General features: G+C 39.7%; 2 protein-coding genes across 7 annotated transcripts in view; one reads left to right on the top strand and one right to left on the bottom strand.

The window, feature by feature from the left end:
* The first annotated feature begins 2090 nt into the window (after positions 1-2090).
* On the top strand, positions 2091-8440 carry cbr4 (carbonyl reductase 4). The gene is made up of 6 exons (XM_042483971.2): positions 2091-2248; positions 3839-3999; positions 4780-4900; positions 5567-5703; positions 7238-7372; positions 7499-8440. Exons 2-6 carry the CDS (start codon positions 3855-3857, stop codon positions 7675-7677), a joined length of 717 nt encoding a protein of 238 aa, XP_042339905.1. The 5' UTR covers positions 2091-2248; positions 3839-3854; the 3' UTR covers positions 7678-8440.
* A 1292-nt stretch (positions 8441-9732) lies between these two features.
* palld (palladin, cytoskeletal associated protein) overlaps positions 9733-20066 on the bottom strand; it is a 74333-nt gene continuing 63999 nt past the window's right edge. For all 6 annotated transcript variants that reach the window (XM_042483446.2, XM_042483458.2, XM_042483464.2 and 3 more), the window contains 8 exons: positions 19686-19907; positions 18670-18819; positions 18209-18297; positions 17041-17173; positions 13731-13938; positions 13461-13626; positions 12161-12294; positions 9733-12070 (listed from right to left, as the gene is read on the bottom strand). In XM_042483446.2, coding sequence (XP_042339380.2) covers positions 11910-12070; positions 12161-12294; positions 13461-13626; positions 13731-13938; positions 17041-17173; positions 18209-18297; positions 18670-18819; positions 19686-19907 — 1263 coding nt within the window. In that variant the 3' untranslated portion in view covers positions 9733-11909. The remainder of the gene's footprint in view (positions 12071-12160; positions 12295-13460; positions 13627-13730; positions 13939-17040; positions 17174-18208; positions 18298-18669; positions 18820-19685; positions 19908-20066) is intronic.

Raw genomic sequence — 20066 nt, 5'->3', positions numbered from 1 at the left:
GAGTTGGACATTTTTAATTTGTTTTTAAAGCTAATGAAAAATGTCTTGGGGTAAAAAAGAAAAAAATCAAGGGAAAAACTATATTTATAGTCCTATAGAAATTACATTTTAATTATTAATTAAAATGATGTTACAAAATTATTATAATTTTAATCTATTTTTGTAGGCCATTTCCTCTTTTTTATTTGAACTTTCTTTTTCTTGTACTTTTTACTAAATTCTTGCTGATTTTATTGCTCATTTCTTCTTTTGTTGCGCATCGGCTTAAAGAAATCAAGCCAATTTGCTCACTTTTCAAAGGGTTAATTAAACTATTAACAGCTGAAATACCCCAAAAATCAAAGGCAATTGTTCCAGAAAATCATTTAGGAAACATACAGGTTTTTGTCGTGCTGGTCTTGAGGTACTGAATTGTGTGTAAGGTGCACGAGTGAGTTGGCAAGGGAATACTAAATTGATCTCAGGACCTGCTGAAGTGCTACAGATAAACAGCGTGTGTCTGTGGGAGCACACATGTGGAGAGAAATGCATCTTCTGTGTATTGCGTGTGTGTGTGTGTGTGTGTGTGTGTACATGTGTGCATGCATTCATGTGAGAGAGCAAAACGCCGTTCTGCTGGCAAGTATAATTAGATCAGTAAGGTGTGAAAGAGGGGAATAATGTCTTGGCGTTCAGGGAGGTGATCTGAATACAAATCAAGCTGCGTTTCCCTCTCAGACAGCGTTTATTAATGGACATTGTGGTGAAAAGTGATGACATTTTAAGCAAATTATACAGTTGGAGTGGTTGTGTTTTTCTGCTGCAGTATGGCTGTGATTCAGACCGTAGAGCTCAGGGTCAAAGGTCCACTGCAGTGCAGGTCGTGAATGTGATTTAACCTCAGAAAATCAATCCTGCCTGCCTGTCGGGGTCTGATGGAGCATCCAGGTGTAGGCCAAGGCCACCCACTCTCAACATCACTCACTTTTTTTTTTAACACCGGTGACAGTTTTGCTTTCCTGGTGAAATATATTTCCACGGGGAACAATGGTACATGACGCACAAAGGAAAATGAATGACTGCAATTAACAGTCAGTGAGCTATTTCAGTGTGCGGGGTAGAGCACCATGTGTCAGTATAAATAACTAATCTTCTGAAAGTTAACTTAGACAGAACTGTATTTTTTCCTGCGATATAAGAGTATTATATAAATATAGCATTTAAAGCCTCCATATAGAAAATACGATAGGAATAATATCATACTATTAAGGGCTATTCTTTATTTATCATAAGAGGTTGGGTTGCTGGAGTGTGACTTGCAGTTTTTAAAAACTTTGATGGTTGAAGATGCAATCCTGAAGCTGAAAAAAACCACTCGGGTCATGCATGCTGGTAAGTTATGCCAATGGTATATTTTTGGCCAAATTGGCCAGATTGGCCAAAAATATAGTTTTTTGGCTGAACCAATTCAAACTGCAATTTTTGTTCACAGCCATCAAAGCATAAAAAACATGCATTGTATTATTTCTGGGTGTCATTCTGGGCTTTTGCCTTGGAATCTGTAATTTTTACTATTTTCCACCTGACGATGTCTTTTTTTTAACCATATTTGGCATATGGAGAAAATACATGCTTTTTCCACTAAGTGCACTGTCACAGTCAATGTTGCTGCATATTATTGACATGTCCCAGACTGTGATAATTTAGAAAAAAAACAAAAAACGTTGCATACAGTAGCCTTTACTGAAAATAATTATTTTTTAATTTTTTTGTGGGTTTTTTTTTTCATCTAAAAACATAGGGACATCATGGCAGAATTAAAGGCATGACAATGATAATTAATATTTAATTAATAAATTAATATTTCATATTTATCATTAGGACTTATGTTGGTAAAAAAAAAACTAAATGGAAGTAGAAAATAATATTAGTGTGCAATTTCTAAAGCTTGATTTTGAAAAGCGCAATTTGTGCACAGAGCAAGTGTGTATAATATTAAAGAGGCTCTTATTAACATGTACTTTGGCTGCTTCGAGTCTCACTGAAGACACGCACCGTGACCGTGACGCGTAAAACACCTGGTCCTGCAGGCTGCTGTGGGTCCACTGCGCCATCCACCGACCGACGAGGAGCAACGCAACAACACTGAGAGGAAACATGGCGACCTCCATGAGCGTCCACTCCTCTGATACTCGGTCTGTTTCTGGCCTTTAAACTTATTTTTGCAGGAACGAGTTTTGTCTGACAGATAACTGCAGTTTAAAACAAGGTAAGTTACAGGAAGCTCTGTAAGCTGCGTCATAAAATCGCCGTTTTGTCGCTGAAAAACCGAAAAACATCTATACATATGAGTGTGACACGCAGAGACTGTCCTCACTGAGACATTTGTGTTGACTTTACTGTAAAATGCACTGCAAAAATACACCACAAAAGCTTCAGCTGGTGCACTCCAGAACCAGTACTATGCATGAATGGTCTGTCAAGCTTTTGGGTTTTTAGAAAAGTCCTCTTCGCTAAAGACCACTCATATTTTGGAGGAGATGCAGAACAGTTTGCAATATCCTCCTGAGATAAGTGATCAAATTTACAAAGATATATTGTTTCTGTTCTTCATATGGACGCCGTTTTTCATTTAAGAGAGCCATAACAATATTATAACTTAAGACATGTACGTTAATTTTAAGCCTAAAAAATTACACATTTTAACCCATGCACTTCGTGGGGGAAACTGGGACTTGCTTTTCTCATTTTCAACCATTTTCCAAACTTCAGGAAGGAGGAAAAAGTTTAGAGCCAGGGAGCAGAGCAGGTTTTTACAGATATTATTGACATCCAGCACCCATTTTGGGTTTAAGGTGACTCGTAAACTACACATTCAAGGAAGGGTAAACAGATTATTTTTCATTTGCTCACATACAACAGCATGCGCAATAACTTTGTTGTTACATTTCTTGAAGGTGAATTTAACTTTATGATGTAAATATGCTATAGGTTACTGTGATTAAGAGTACATTTAGTTTTAGAAAAGACTGACCTAATGTCCACTAAAAGGGACAAGTTATAATAACATTTTTGAGAAAAAAAAAAAAAAAAACGTTGTCAATTTGTTTCTTACACCAAAATTGCTTAAAATATGTTAAAAAAAAATTAAAAAATTAAAAAAAACTTTTTTCTACCAGGTCTCAGGAGGATTCTGCAATAACAAAACAAAATGCTCAGACAAATGAAACTACATATATACATCTAACGTGCTAAGCTACAGCGCTTTGCTTTGAAAACATCTCTCTAGTTTTCCCTTAAAATAAAAATCAGAAGGTGCTTTCTACCTTATCAGCAGGTATTTTGTGTGTACACATTCTCACACCACCAAAAACACAAATTAAGAGTCACATCAGCTGACAGACGCCACGAAAAATTGCCTGGATTATTTTCACATTGACCAGCGATTCCTCAACAAATATATTCATCTGACAAAGTTGACACACATCTAACGGTGGTGACAAAAATATGAATTTGTTGTAGTTTTAACAAATATTTTGAATCAATCACTCAGTTATGCATTGAAACAACAGAAACTCTTCATGTTTTTTTTCTTTTAGATTGTATTACTTACTTACCCAGTTCTCAGTATGTTCCAACTATGCATGTATAATTTTATAGTAATTTCTTTATTTCTTACAGTTTTTTGTTTGTTTTTTCAGCATTTGTGTGGCATATACATTTTCCACATTTAGGCCTAAGTTATCTACATTTATTAGCTACATGCTTGTTAGTTTTTGTCAATATTCGTCATCATACATGTTGTTGTAGTCAGTGGTGCGGTCCTGTGGTGATGAACACAGTGCTGCTGTCTCTGCAGTGCAGTGGCGTCCGTCATGTCCAGGCTGGCAGTGGTGTGTGGGGGCTCCAGGGGCATTGGGAAGGCTGTGTCCCGCCTGCTGGCAGAGAGGGGCTGCAGGTTGGCTGTTGTCTCCAGGAACGAAGATGCTGCCCGTGCCGCTGTGGCGTCTCTGCGTGGAGGTATAAAGCTGTACACACGAGGCTGTTTTTTTTAATTTTATTTCATTTTAATTTTATTTATTTTATTTAATTTTAGTTTATTTTTATTTTATTTAATTTTATTTATTTTATTTTATTTGTAGTTGATTGATTAATTGGTGAATTGTTTTTTATTATCTTTGATTACAATTTTCAATGTAGTTGTATTTTTGTATTACCATTAACATAATTATTATTATTATTATTATTATTTTCTGTCATTATTTTTATTATTATTTATTATTTGTTCACTTGTTTATTTTATTGATTACTATTATTACTATTAATTTTATCACTGTTTGTTTCTGTTGTAATGTATTGTTATGTTGTCTTGGACCCCAGGAAGACTAACTAACATGTCCCAGTAAGCAACATGTAACCCTCGTGCAATAAACTTGTACTGATTAGAAATCACATTCACTCATGAACTGTGCAAACACTATTAGCTTTGTTGGTGTTTTTTTTTCTTTAACAATGAAGCTACATCAGCTTAAGCTGATCTCGCTGTTTTCCTTCAGAAGCCAGGCAAAATTAAATACATGGTTAGAATTTTTAATGCAGTTCCTCCAAAAAGCAATCTGATGCAGACAGCGTTCCCTTAGTTACCTGTCAGTCTCACACACTCAAGTATAAGCACACAGTACCTGATCTGGTGCCTTTGTACTGTAATAAAATACAGGAAATGCAGCCCTTCAGTACCTGCAGCTGTTATGAATAAACATTCTCGCACAAACTCACAGACCGTCTGCATCTTCCCTCCAGCTGACCACGTGGCGTTCAGCTGTGATGTCTCTAAAGAGCAGGAGGTGCAGAAAACCTTTGAGACGATCCAGAAGAGCTGCGGAAACATCTCTTATCTTGTGAATGCAGCCGGCATCAACAGGTGAGCAGGTACTCGAGCGCGCTGCTCTGCTGGCGGCCTGCTTTGTTTATAAAAGTGTGTATGGGAACAAATATAAATGGATATTATGTTGTCACAGAAACTTGAACTTTATGTCTGACTCATATTATCAATTAAGTAATCAGACTTTATCTGTGTAACACTTTTCATACAAGCAAAACTGATACACAAGGTGCTTCGTACAAGCACAAGACTTTGTAATTAATTAAAGCGCTAAAATAAGAGTGCTCATTAAAACCGGGAACTGAGGAATGCTGCCATAAGTGAGGAAACACTAGAGGCAGGCTAAAACCTATAGATAAAAAAAATAATAATAAAGAAGTGTAATAATAATAATATTAAAAAAATTGAAATACTTAAAATAGTAGATAAAGGTAAATGAAAGGATAAGAGCACAAAGTATGATAGTTAAAATGTTAAAAGTAATAAAGTGTGAGTAAAACAGTAAAATGGACTAAAATGTAGAAATAAATAGTATTAGTAGTAATAAATAAATAAATAGGTAATGTTCAACTAAAATCCGACGAAAAAGATAGGTCTTGTGTTTTGCTTTTTTATCTGTGTGTGTGTGTGTGTTTTTGTGTGTGTGTGTGTGTGTGTGTGTGTGTGTGTGTGTGTGTGTGTGTGTGTGTGTGTGTGTGTGCTCAGGGATGCTCTGTTACTGAGGACCAAGCCGGAGGACATGGTGGCTCTGCTTCACACCAACCTGCTGGGCACCATGCTGACCTGCAGGGCAGCTCTGCGCAGCATGCTGCAAACTCAGGGAGCTGCGGTCGTTAATATAGGTACTGTGGCTCAATGTCAATGACACACACTCACAAACTCACTTTGAGGCGTGCTCCTGCAAAATCCGTGACAGCTCGGGGCTGTCCCACTGTCAAAGCGTCAAGTGCATGAGGTCTCTCTTGCAGCCCTACGTACACACTTTCTGTAAGCATGCTTTTTTGCAGACTTTGCTTGAGGGAATAACCCATAATTTGATGCATTGTGACATTAAAACACAGGGTTACCCGGGGAAGCCTGGTGTAAAAAAGGACTGGCACATATGAGTGATGAGCCTGGCATATTGAGCGAGATGGTTTGCATAAATTAACACTTAATTAACAAGGGTTTTAGATTGGATAGGACTGCAAGCATAAGCTATATATCACACCTAGTTTATTCATCAACCATTTCTTTGAACCAATTTTGACAATAATGATTCTGGATGATGTTCAGATCAGAGCCTGACCCCTTAATAAACGCTAAAAACATAAAATAAAAAGTCCAAAACCTGCAATTTTACTGTGTATAACATGCTTTGGTGCCTTCAGGGTAATGTGATTTGTGTTTAAGTGTTGTCCCAAAACTATAAATAACATCTTGAGACTTTCCAGCCTTTTGCACTCAAACATTTATGTGTGACATCAACTAAGTTTGTGAATGTTTTTGGTTTTAGGGTGAAGATTTGGATTGGTCCAGAATGCAGTGAAATGTTTTCAGTGTGATCACTAGGTGGCAGTGTGCATCACTGCTACTTTCTTTCAATTCAAGTTTTGAAGTGGTAATTTAACCCTTTGAAACCCGGTTTGACATCAGTTTCCTCATGCAACAAGCATTTAAGTCTTTTAAAACCAAGCAGATTGATTTGATTTATGTCACAAACATAGTAAAAATGGCACTGAGCTAATTGCAAGAAATAAGCAAAAGGTGACAAGAAAATTAGCTGAAACTTTGCTGAATTACAAAAAGAGAGAGGGAGAGACAGGGAAAGAGAGAAAAGAAGAGAGAAACTATATATATAATTATTAAAACTTAATATGCAAAATTATGTTACCTTTTTTTCCTCTCATTTTTAAGACTTCTTTACCATCCTTGTTTAGGTCTGTTTTATCATTTTTCTTTTTGCTAATTTTCTGTTATTTTTGTTGTAACTTTTTATTAATTTCTTGCATTTCTGGGGTCATTTCTTGGGTTGTTTCTTGTTCTTGTTCCTTATTGCATTTTCCATGTTTTTGAGAGAAATTAGGCCAGTTTGTTAAAACTTTGTCGGTGTACATTTTGAGGTTACATACATTTACATACGTACATTTTAGTCCATTTACTTGATGATTTACTTTTGTGTACTCAGTGTCTGTTTTAAACAGTGTTGAACCTATAGTATGTATTTGATTGGGACTAATATAAATATTAGTTTTTTCACTTGTGCTAAAACACTTGTATTGCCTGACAAGATAATGACATGAAATCCTGTCGTAACTTCTTTCTAGCGTAGCTTGTTTTTTGAATCGTTCCTGTCAGACTAAGTAATCCTCGTGGCTGTCTGTCTGCTGTTTGTAGGCTCTGTTGTCGGCCTGAAAGGGAACGCTGGTCAGTGTGTCTACAGCGCCAGTAAAGCCGGTCTAGAGGGCTTCACACGCTCTTTGGCTAAAGAAGTCGCTTCACGAAATGTCCGAGTTAACCTGCTGGCTCCCGGTACAGAACAACCTCATCTTCTTCACCTTTCCTCTCAACATCTGCTCTGGCTTCTTTTTGCCTCTCTAGGTTTCTTTTGTGTCTTTTTTTTAACTCTCTCATGTCTTTGCCCTCTCTTGCTTCCAGGTTTCATCCGCACTGACATGACCGCAGGGCTGAAGGAGGAGGACGGGGTGCGCTCCATCCCACTGGGGAGATTTGGGGAGCCGGAGGAAGTAGCCCAAGCTGTCCTTTTCCTTTTGGAGTCTCCCTACGTTACAGGACAGGTGCTGGTGGTGGATGGCGGACTGCAGCTGGCCATGTAGGGAGTGGGGCCTTAAAACACCGCCACTAAAAACAGTGGCGGTGATGCAAAGGTAACAGCATCACTCTGCCTTTCCTTTGAAATCATAAGAGACTGTAAAGGGAAATATTTCAAGTGTAAGATGAAGGATGTTTTACCAAAGTCTGAGGAGCATCTGACTGATGAGAAGCACACATTTACTCTAACTGTGCTTCTTGGTTGAGGTAGCTTGGACAGCGTACAAGATAACTACAATCAAAAACTCAGAGGTACTAAAATTTGCTGAAAATATGTTTGGCTTTTCCTCCTAAAGTACACATCAACCTTATCGAGCCCAGCTACTATCTTATCGTACATGTAACCAAACATCAGCCTTAAGCTGAGAGGAAAAACGAGCATGAGCTCTGTGGCAGAGGCATCCGTGCACAACGAGAGTGCAGCCCAGCTAACTCAACAACACAACAAAGCTACATTTTTAAAGTTTAACTGTTTAATTACGTGTAATTGTGCTTCATGCCCACACTTGGCCATTGCTCTTTGGCTATATGCTGACTCATATGGTAAGCTGTAGGAGTGTGAGACTGGATGTAGTCTTCACCAGTGCTGTATTCTTGTATTTACAAGCCCGCTTTTTAAAAGTTTCCCTTTGGCTCAAACGGTTTTTTACTCGGTCTTGCCTCGGTCTCGGACAAAGAGGACTTGACCAAAACTGCAGAGTTTTCACTTTTTCGGCTGTGCAAAAAAGGAGTGTTGAATAAAGATGGAAGAGTTGATTTCAGCTCCAACATGTTTGTTTGTCTTTGTGTAAAATTCACCTCTGCAATGACTTTTGATTATTATATCAAGACATTTCTTATGGTTTATATTTACACACATACAGTAAGACGAGACTTTATCGTTTTCTTTGGGTGTTTTTATGAGAATCTGGATCAGTTTTAGGGGTGTCTACAGTTTGAATGGTCCACATTATATCATAAGTATGTCGGTCTCAAGACCACTTTCAGAGGGTCTCGGTCTCGGCTTCAAAATCAAATGCATTTTGACTCGGTCTTGTTTCAGTCTTGGACAAAGTGGACTTTGTATTTTTGATTGAGTCCGGTCGAGACTGCATTGGATTTATTTTTTAACATAATTACTGTGATTGGATGTAAAACTTCCGTTTTTAAATCCATCCAAAATGGTCTCGACTTGATCTCGCTCTGCTTTGGTCTCGGCCCCTTTAAGACTTGGTATTGTCTCGGTTTCAGCACGCTCTGGTCTCAGTTAAGTCTTGGTCTCGGTTAGTACGGTCTTGACTACAACACTAGTGTTTACCATCAAAATTCTTGCTGCAAAACCTAAAAAGTGAACAAAATCTTGCTGCTCTCCATCTTTCTGCTGAGTCACTCTGTCCAGCCACAGTGGGCGTGGCCTGATGTGTGTGTGTGACACTCGGTCATGACTAACGCTGCTGACTCCAGAGTGTCTGGCCCAGTCCAGACCTCTGTGCCCTGAGGTCCTAAATTTGATCAGCGGATTGAACGCTGTTGGTCTTTTTCCATGACTGTAAAGCGTCCGCCGCTGATCGTAGCGCTCGTGTTTTGTTTCCCCGCCGCCCCCGGGAGACCCCCTCCCAGCCAGCGGCCCCTCTGAGCCCACCTCTGGAGGGGCCCGTCGAGGGGCCAGGCACGTTGGGCTGCAGCTGGAGGAAATTAGAGGTAGTGGTGGAGGTGGGGGGGTATTTTTAGCTCTGGGAATGTTTTGAGTGTCTGGTTACAGCTCTGGACCAGTAGTGTGGATGGATGGGGTTGGAGGTGGCTGTCATGCTCAGTGATGAGATTTGAAATGCTGCGCTGGTTATTCCTTTCACTGAAGCATGCTGGTACCTTCCATGAGAGTCATAACTTAAAATTTGTCTCTTTTTTTACGTGCAAATGTCCTAAATGCTGCATTTCCTATTAAAGCGTTAGATTACATTTCACTGTGATTAGCATCATAGCGAGAGTGATATTTCCGCTGCGACTGATGGTGTGTCTTTTGGCATTCTCTTATTATTTTAGGAAGAGCCTGCCAGTCTATAAAAACATCTCACGCTGTCTCTGAAGAGTTTGATTTTTATTAACTTTCATAACCTAAAATAATATCAGGAGAACAATCCATATACAGGCATTGATTGGCATAGAAATGTGCAAACACAGTAACTGTCAGCTGACGCAAGCTCCGAAAGAAAAAGATGTCCACTTTGTATAGTATTACAGAGGTGACGAAAATAGTAGATATAAATATAACTTGCTTTTCACTTTCTACCAGCTTAGAGTGTTTTCTACCCCTGAATACTGGGAGAAAAAAAGTTTTTATACATCCTGGAAACAGTCGTTTGGCACTGTACAAGTGTCCAAAAATAACATGCAAAGAAACTGTGTGTGCATTAAGCCTAAAAGTGATTTAAGGCAGTAAATATGTTTATAAAACTTCATGATACAGAGAGGATTGTTTTGTCAGTGAGCAAAAGGTTGCTGATATAATTTATGTCAAGATTGTTGGGAAAGTTTTTTTTTTCATACAAAAATAAAATGGACAATCTGTGATGTGTGTGAGACAAATACACTGAAACCTTTCACAGCACCCTCTGTCTCCAGTGAGAACATTTCAGTTCACCCTTTTAAAATCAAAGAAAAGAAAATCACAAAAATGACCCTCTGTCATCCAAGTTTTCCATATCTTGCATTTTTCAATATCACCACAGTCACTTACAACCCTCTATCACCTTTTCACATTTAAAGGAGCAGTGTGTAAGATTTAGGGGGATAAGGTTTATACCAGAAGCTGAATTATACGCAGATGTCTTTTTCTCTCCAAAACTTACAAACCAGGTGGTTAAAACACTGAAAAAAAGGCAGTTTTGTGCTACAAATCAGCGTTCTCTGATGCTGTTCGGCAAGTTTGAGACGGGCTGCTATCCCAGAACCTGCTAATGTGTGCTTGTTTTTCTTAAATAAATTAAGAGCCAGACATTTAGGAGTTTTTTTACCAGGAGCTGAATCATTCGCAGAGGTCTCTTCTCCAAAACAAATGGACCCAGTGATTTAAAGCGGTAAAAACACTGAATAAAGCAGTTTCATAAAAAAAGAAAAAAAAACAGTGTTTTCCAATGCTAATCATTGCAGAGTGGCTAACTACAGTGACCGATGCAAAAAATGCAAATTGCCCTATCTACAGCCTGAGTTGTCCATTCTGGGCTACTTTAGAAACATGGCATCTTCCTATGTAGAGATAAACAGCTCTTTTGAAGATAATGAAAACCAGAATATTCAGGTATTTTGAGGTGATTATACACTAAAGAAAACATGCTATTTTCCATTTCTGCAAATATATCCCCTAAAATCCCACACACTGGACCTTAAAGTCACAAAAACCTCCGTTTTTCCCATTACTGCCCCTTCCTGTTTCTGTTAGATCCAACCTTCCTCAAGTTCTGCAGCACCCACAAACAAACAAATCTCTTCCACATGAGCATTATTTTTCCCAAACCTCATTGCTTTCACTAAAAAAACATACTGTTTGTAAGGCCCGGCCTTTTTCCAATATCTGTAAGCTAATCTCTGACAACACTGAGACGGTGTTTGAACTGCAACTACAATCGGATACTGTAGATATCAGCACTGTGCTACACAAACCCACATAATAATGATCTCCTTCGTCAAAGCTACAATGCTTTGAACCGTTCAGCCTCTTTTTAAGTCGTCTTTTCACCCACAGGTCCACTTTTAAACACAGCTAGTAGAGTGCTACGTACAGAAACAGTATTAGTCTGTGTATAAATGGCACCACTTGAACATGCATAGTAATTCAGTTTCAGTTTAAACCTGTTTTTTTTTGTTTTTTTTTTATCTTAACAGTCATGAGAGGCACTTAAAGAGACAACCCTTTGCAAAAAAACAGTCAACCGTACAGAAACATGAGAGCATATTTATGAGCAGTCTTTCCTCGTGGTAAACACTTCAATCATTTTCCAGGTCCAGTTGATAAAACGAAGCATGGCGAAACAACTCGATGAATTCTGTAATATTATGGGTTGTGTCATACTATAAAAACATATGAAAACCACCGGCTCACTCTGCCCACCGACCCTTTGCAGTTCAATAAAGAAGAGTCCCTCAGGTGGACAAGGTTATACTCTGCCCCTCGTCGCCGTCATAAAGTATTTGTCTCCGGAGTGCTGGGAACAAGGGCAGCTTTCAAGGTTTTTTTTTCATGGGGTGACCTCCCTGGTTTCTACAGGTCGTCACTTTCCACCAGGCTGCCGGGTGGCAGCGGGCTGGAGTCGGGGAAGAAGGCTGCCTTCACGTCCAGCCCTCTCTCTGTCAGTGCGGCGTAGCGGCTGGTGGAAGGACGCACCTTCTTGGGCTTGGGGAGGTTAGGCTGCTGCCACTGAGCTGAGGGTGGAAAGGACGGCGCTTTAATAATGTGCAGAGAGGAAAAACAGCGCTCTGATGAGCAGTGCGTGTTTCAGGGTCAGAACTTACCGTGGACATCGAGGCGTGCGGTGCTGGAGACGATGCCGGCGTCATTCTTGGCTGACACTGTGTACCAGCCGGCATCTTCTTTCATGGCTGGCTGGATGATCATACACAGGTAGCCACAGTTGTCCTGGTGCATACTGGGAAAGAAAGTTATCACAAATTTAAAATGTAAGTTAGGTATTTTTCAATCTGGACCTTATTTTCCCATGTTTTTGCATCATAGTGACTAAAGGGAACAAGCAAAACAGCCCATTTGGGTTGCGCCACTTTTTTTTTTTTTTACCATTATCCATTAAAAATGCGACAGACAGGCTCCAGTTATTATTTTAAGTGCTTGAACACGTATGGAAAGGACATCTAGAAAAATATACATTTTTTCTGAAAGAGTAAGATCCTTTTTGTTTACCTAGAGACAACCCGAAATCCCTATCGCCAGTCCCACCAGCCAATTATCTGTATCACCATTTTATTTTAATTATTGCAGATAAAGTTACCTTAATTAAAAAGTGCAAAGAAAGTGTGTTTTATTTAAATTTTTAATTGACTTAAAAAAAAAAGTTGCTGGGAACTTGGTGTATTTGGTGTTTCATGTTTCAATTTTGATTTAACATTTGCTGAAGGCATTTCAACAAAGTTTTGTGTTGGAGTTTGTTAAAATCATATTATCGGTATTGGCCCTGAAAAACCAATATCAGTTGACCCCTAATATAAACGTACAGTAATTTTATCATCGTAAAAAACACTACATTCAAACCCATCAGAGACAAAATAAAGCTTACAAAAACTATGGTTTGTCTCTCAGCTGTTTCAACAATCACCAACGCTGGTCTGGTTGAAATAAACCCTTTATTCACTTAGTCACTTGTGAAAATATGCTGTCTCACTACACTCTAAAATTGCTGGTTATTTGAATGGGGTCTGGTGGAATTGGCAATGGTGATTTTGGGGCTGTTTCTGGTAAAACAAAAAGAAATGTATTCTTAAAGATCAAGGTCTCTCTGCAGGGATCCTTTCATAAATTGCAAGAAACTTAGAATAATAATCTGAGCCTGTCAGTGGTAAAAACAAGCACTTTCACTTGACGTAAAATAACAGTGCGAAGTCTGATTGGTTACAATGAAGCCTGATTTTTTTGCCGATGACGATTGACATGCTTTCTCTCAAGACAGGACCAAAAAATGTTGTCTCTATTTGTAATTTAGACACAAAAACATAAAGTCCAAGCTGGAAACATATTCTATTTTAATTTTTTTTTTTTTTTGGAGCAAGGCCCTTAATCTGGAGCAAACAAGCCTGACTTTACCTGATTCTGTCTGTGTTGTGAGTGAACGACTCATTCTCCCTCTTCCAGAAGATCTGTGGGTAGGGCACCCCTGTGACACGACACTCTAGTCGCACTGGATGACCCTCGGCCACACTCGTGTTCTGCAGCTTCTCGACGAATGAAGGGGCCTTGTGCATCTCTTTGGCTGTGGAAAGAGTATGTTTACCGAAATGTTTTCTTGCTTCAGATCATGCAAACATGTATCCTCTGCACACATGTAGCCCGGCGTTTTGTATGATTTCTTTTTACCTGCAACAATGAGCTCCAGGTTAAAGGAGTTCTGCCCGGCTCGGTTGCTGGCGATGCAGGTGTACACGCCGGCGTCGCGGCTGGTCACGGGCTCGATGACCAGTGAGTGCACACCGTTTTCCCTCACCAGCATCTTGTGGGAGGAGTCAGGGCGGATGGTCTGCCCGTTGAGCTGCCAGATAAGGTCAGGGGTGGGAAGGCCGCTCACCTGCAGGTAGCAAAAGAACACATTCAGATTCACTCAGTGTGTTAACACTTGTTGGTAGAGCCATCTGTGCTTGTTTTTGTTGGAGAAAATGAGAATATTAGCTGCATGTGTTCTGTGGGGGCAGCATGTGTTTATTGGGAGTATGAAAACAGCAGTGTTTGGTTAATCTGTCTGTGTTGTGTTTGTCTGGAGGAGCCTGGTCGCCTGCACGCTTTGTCATGGGAATAAACTGCACTAAGAAAAGACGCGTCTCTTTTTGCAGAGAAACCCAAAACCTACACCATCATGCCCACCTGGAAAAAAGTACCACTGTGGATATGCATGTGTTTATGGGCAGATTATGAAGCTATGGGCCCTTGGGCACAGATATGCAAAAGGCCCCACCTCCTCTCCAACACAGGAGCAAGACTCTCAGACTTTGTGGTGGTGGTTTTGCCTCTTTTTTTCCTAATTTTTGTGTTTCACTTTATGTTTTTTTTCTTTGTGGTAATTTTGTGTTGTGTTGAAGTTTGTCTCAAGGTACAAGGTAGTTCATTTGCATCTTTTTGTGGTTGTTTGGTGTATATTTGAGGTCATTTCGTGTTGCGTGAGGTATAGTTGTGTCTTTCTTATTGTTTTTTTTAACTTTTTGTAGTCATTTTATGTCTTTGTGGTTTGCATCTTTCCATCTCTTTTTATTCGTATTGCACCTTTTGAGGTAATTTTGTGTCTTCTGAAGGTGATTTTCTGACTCTTTGAGGTAATATTCTCATACTTTATTTGTGTCTTTCTTGGTTGTTTTGTGACATTTTGTAATCATTTTGTCTCTCTGAAGTTCCTCTGCATCTCTCTGTGGTAGTTTTTTGACTCTTTGAGGTTACTTTGTGTCTCTTTGAGATATAGCTGTGTCTTTTTGGTTTATTTGCATCTCTGTATTTTTTTGTCTTCTAAAGGTGATATCCTGTCTCTTTGAAGTAATTTTGTGTCTTTTTGTAGATCGTTTGTATCTCTTTGTGGTCATTTTGGGCATGATGTGTGTCTTTGAGGTCATTTTATATGTCTTTGAGGTATATTTCTCTCATTTTTGGCCATTGGGTTGCTTTTTAGCTCCCTTGAATCTCTTTGTAGTCTTTTCAAGTGTCTCTGGTTGGTACATGTTAATTTGAGTTAATTTGACATCTTGCAGGTGAATGCCAGGGCAGCCCCTGACACTTTGGGCCCCTTTACCTAGGCCTAGTCGGCCCGTTCAGGAATCCATATATGCATATGTTTGGTATTACAATGTGAAATTCACAGATATCACAAAGGGGAGTAGGTGAAGTAGTGATAAGAATTATTGGAATTGGCTCAGTACACTTTTGGAAGTTGGGACATTTTAAGCATGGAAAGTTTTGAAAGCCACGAATGATCTGGAAATAAATACTTGCTATAAATATCCTCGACATTACGGACTCCAAAGGAATGGAGACTCTTAGTTTATTTCTGACAACGAGCATGAAAAACGCAGTCTTTTTATAGTGAGTTAATTGTGGGTCGGTTTTATTTTATAACATGAACCCGTTTTCAGAGTGCTGCAGGCGGGAGGGAGGCGAGGTGATGACGAAGAAGATAAAGAGATAAAATGAGCATGAGTGGTGTGAGAGGAAATAATTGCAGAAAACCTGATCCCACTTAATCCCTGAAAAATGACACCTCTGAATTCTCCCTGCGTGCTTTGAGCCATTCATAACGCGAGGAAGTGATGAAACGTTTTTATTCCCTAAAGAAACTGGAATGCACGAAAAGGGGAAATGTTTCTTTGGCAGCACAGACACGGAGCCTCCCTGAAAGCAATACAGACACTGAATTAAAGGGCGGATCTGAAATGGCTTTCTCTATTACTATGATTAACATATTCTCTTTGGTGCGGGCATTTTTTCTTTCCAGTCATGTCTCAGTTATTTTAAACCATCTCTCTTTCTTTCCTTTATCAAAGAAAAGCAGCATGGATCAGATACTGCGTTCACGACAGGTTAGAAGCACAAGAGGTTAAAACGAAGGTTGTCTGTGCTGTAAGTGAACAGGCAGAGGGTTGGAGTCAAAATGGCAGGCATAACTTCTCCAAAAAAGGCCTTAAAACTGCGGTCATTTATAAAAAAGTTTTTTTTTGCATTAAAGTCCCTAGCTTCAAATGCCATACCAGACCAAAAAACACAGTATATAATTTGCCTTTTCTCCTTTTAAATTTTAAAAATGTCCTTCAGCGAGCAGTACACTCCGATGACTTCTTAAATGGACCTTTTTTGGAAAGTGGTTTGCTCTTCATGCACCCACACTGCTCCTGAATGACCTGTCCTCGCTTAATATATCACGATAAAAAAAACAAAAAAACATTGCTTTCGCGTCCTCCACATACTCTCACAGAGTCTCAGTGGTTATGTGTTTATCTCCATGTTTGGTGATAGAAGTAATCCCTCTCAACTGTCACCTCTGACCCACTATAAGTGTGTGCAGTGTATTTTTCTGCAGAGACTCTGCCGTCTGCCTGTATTTTCTTTTTTTTTTGTGCTTTGGACGCTCAGATGAAGTCAAGGCTTTATAAAAAGGGTAGTGTCCAGGTGCTTGACCATAAGCAGCAAGCATCCAAGACGCACATCGCTGACAAAAAACACACATATAGCGAGGCAAAATGCAAAAAAGAGGGAATCTGGCTTTTACTTTTGCTGGCAAGCGTGTTTAAAAACAGCAATTGTCAATCCTGCTTAATATAACTTTGAAAAAATCCAAGAATTTATATAAATTCACATGTGCTCCTCCACAAGTGAGTTTCTGATCTTATTTTATTTTACTTGTATTTTATCTTGCTTATTTTATTTTTTTAATTATATATGTAAATTAGTAATGTAATTTTGTGGACCAGTTCTCTGCATAACCTGAATCTCACTAAAAATGTGATCACAAAAAAATGTATCTCTCACCAAGCGCTAAAAATAACTCATTTTAAGCACTGAAAAAAATCAACAAATAACAGTTTTATATGGAAAGTGTTGAGAAGCAGCCGTTGACCTTCCTTCCCTATTTAATCACATCGCACACTCATGTTAGCACAGGTTGCACTCTCAGGATTAAAAGGTGTGTATTTACCTTGCAGTCCATCCGGCACAGTCGACCCTCCTGAACGATGAGGTCGCCAGGCGCCTGCAGGAAGTGGGGGCGGAAGTGACGCTCTTGGATGTTATCGTTCTCGTCACCGCTGTCTCTAGACCTGGACCTGGGCCTGATAGAGAGAAAGAAACATACAGTATTTCAGATTAAAAACCAACTTCTAACATTGTTTTTAGCCATTTATGCTACTTTTAATTCATTTCTGTTTCAAAATAGGTGGAATTTAATGAAAAAGTCATAGATTTGTCAAAAAAGACACATTTTATTAAAGAGTATCAACATCGGCGTTTAGACGTATTTCATTTGCACAGTCTTGGATTTTCAGTTGCTAAATGTTAAACTCCCTTTGGAGAATGGATATCAGTGTTTTTTAGGGAAATCTTTAGTCTTTATCTTCAGTCTTTATTTACTCATGCTCACATGTATAAAACATATCTTTGTAGACATCATATGAACTTTTGGGGCCTTTTTTGTACTTATTTCCTGCTCTGGCATCCTTCCACTAGCTCTCTCAAGGATTCAGTGATTTATTGTCATCATTATACAAGACAGGACTGCACAAAGAAATGTTGTTGATCTACGACTCATAGGTGTTCCTGTGATTCGACCCTGTAACAATGACATCACTCTGCCTGCACGACAACCAGGGGGGCAGAAGAAAGAGAGTGGGAGACACTGATAGTTATCTCGATCTCTCTCCAAACATCTCAGAGCTCAGGGAGTGTTCATCTAGATAACAGACTACAGGTGGTTTTATGTGCTGTGGGGAGCGTCTGTGATGTGCCGTGCATGTTTTTTCAATATCTGGGGTCGCATGAATGCGCACTGTATATACGAGGTCATTAGAGCAATGAAAAACAGAACAGAGCAAACAGGTGTTCCCTCTCATTAACGCGGAGCTTTTCTTAAGCAGACGGTCCAACAAAGGAAAGAAAACTGTGATTCAGCTCACAGCAAACATCTGAGTAAATAGCAGCTTCTTGGAACATCAGAAAAAAACACAGTTAAATCTGTGTGAGCGAGCACAGAAGTCGTGCAGATGGTGAACAGCCTGCAGCACATGTGCCAGCCAGCAGCTGCAGGTCGTGAATAAAACATATTCTGTTTAGTCTTTACTTTATCTCCTGTGTGGACAGCGAAGCCTTACCTGCGCATGTGTCCCGGTGTGGAGCGCTGGCTTCGGCCTCGCTGGTTCACAGCCTGGACCATCATCCTGCCGGTGCAGCTCACCCTGCCCTGTGAGGGGAAGCGAGACACGGAGAGAGGGAGCTCATGAGGTGTTGACACTCCACTACAGAGCACGCAGCAGTCAGACAGGGAGGAGGAAATAAAATGTGAGTGTTGGAGCTGGAGAGGGCCGTTAAAACGCCTGTAGCACATGGACTTTTGACCCTCCTGAGGGTTTTAGCGATTTCCCGTCTCATTCAACGCCCTCTTCCTCTTCAGGCTGGAGACTATTATCTTAATACTCATTATTCTCCTACTAATGGGTGCTGACATCTACTACAAGCAGCCAAACAGATGGGTGGGTGCATTTTTGTAATGAAAAAATGCACAGAAATTTAATGAAACGTTTGATCTTGTATTTTTTTTCTGCTTGTCTCTCACCTCAGGGTTGCCTGCCATGATGGTGTAGTTTCCGTCATCATCCAGTGAGGCAGACGCAGTGTGCAGAGAGCAGGTACCATCAGCGTCACGGCTGATCCTGTAGTGCTCGCTCCTCTTGGAGATCTGCTTGCCATCTTTAAACCAGTAGACCTGTGACACAAAATTAAGGCCGATAAAACTATTAGACAAGTTAACAGACTTGATTGAATGGTGCCAGATTAGTTCAAACAAAGTGGATCATCTGGGACATAAAGTGTTGACTTGCGTTAATGTTTGTTGATTCAGGAAATTAAGTAATTTGTGTCAAAGTTTTTAAACAACATTTTTAATCCTTGGTCTAGGGGGAAAGGATCAAGTATTTTCACATCAAAAGAATCACATCAAAGTGAAGTTACGAGTCATTGGTGTTAATGTCCAAGTCGAGCTACAAGTCATTTTTGAACTTGTCAAGTCTAATCACACACATCACATCAAGATGTGACTGTGTTGTCCACACCTCTAGCTTTTTGCATACAATTACATAACAAAAATCTGAACCACCTAAATAAGTATTTTGGATGTTTTCTTTCTGGTAGTCTGAGAGAGGACATGTAATGAAATAGCCCAAAATCTCAAAATTGGTCACTTGTTGTGTCTCCTATTTTTTTTTTTTTTTAATTTTAGACAAAAATGTTGCATTATCTTTATATCGTCTCTCTTTCACCTTCATCTCTCTGCTTTTCTGTTTTTTCATCAGTTCATTCTGAAGCCTGTCATCACCGTGTCATTAATGTGGACAGAGCCAGGCAGCCAGCCCGGGCCTCCCTCCCCTTATCACAACACAGAGCATATGTACAAGATCTGCTCCCTCTATCATCGACATCACACATCAGCAACTCCCAAAGAAAAGAAGCCATACCATCATAACTACCTCAAAGTTACCATCTTATATTAATAATCCCCGCAGCATCATCACCAACAATGTTTCAATCATTCAGGGTGATGAGAGTCTTTCAGTGACGTGTTCAACCTCCCACCTTTGGTTTGGGGTCTCCGTGGACCTTGCAGGAGAAGGTGACTGGCATGCCCTCGAAGACTTTGTAGTGTTTGAGCTTTTGGTCGAAGGATGGTGCCACCCCATGCCCGGCAGAGTCTTCATCGTGCTGCACATCATCGTCTGATTCCTCTACAGGAGAGCGCTCCAGACGGAATTCAATCTCACTGATCAGGCGCTGCTCAAAGCTGGACACTTTGTATTCCTTCATGCCAGAGAAGAAAAAAAGAGAGAAATATTTAGAGAAAGAAGACAGATTCAGTTTGTGTGATCATGTGGCAAAGGCAAGCGTGTCTAAAGGCGTGCAGAAAGCTCTATAAAACCCTGTTTGCCCTATTTCACATTTTTTTACACACCCATTAAC

The sequence above is a fragment of the Plectropomus leopardus genome, chromosome 5 (genome assembly GCF_026936395.1).
Source record: "Plectropomus leopardus strain MGB_pleo_1.0 chromosome 5, ASM2693639v1, whole genome shotgun sequence".
Lineage (NCBI taxonomy): Eukaryota > Metazoa > Chordata > Actinopteri > Perciformes > Serranidae > Plectropomus > Plectropomus leopardus.
The sequence above is the reverse complement of the archived record's forward strand: the minus strand, read 5'-3'. Positions and strand labels throughout refer to the sequence as shown.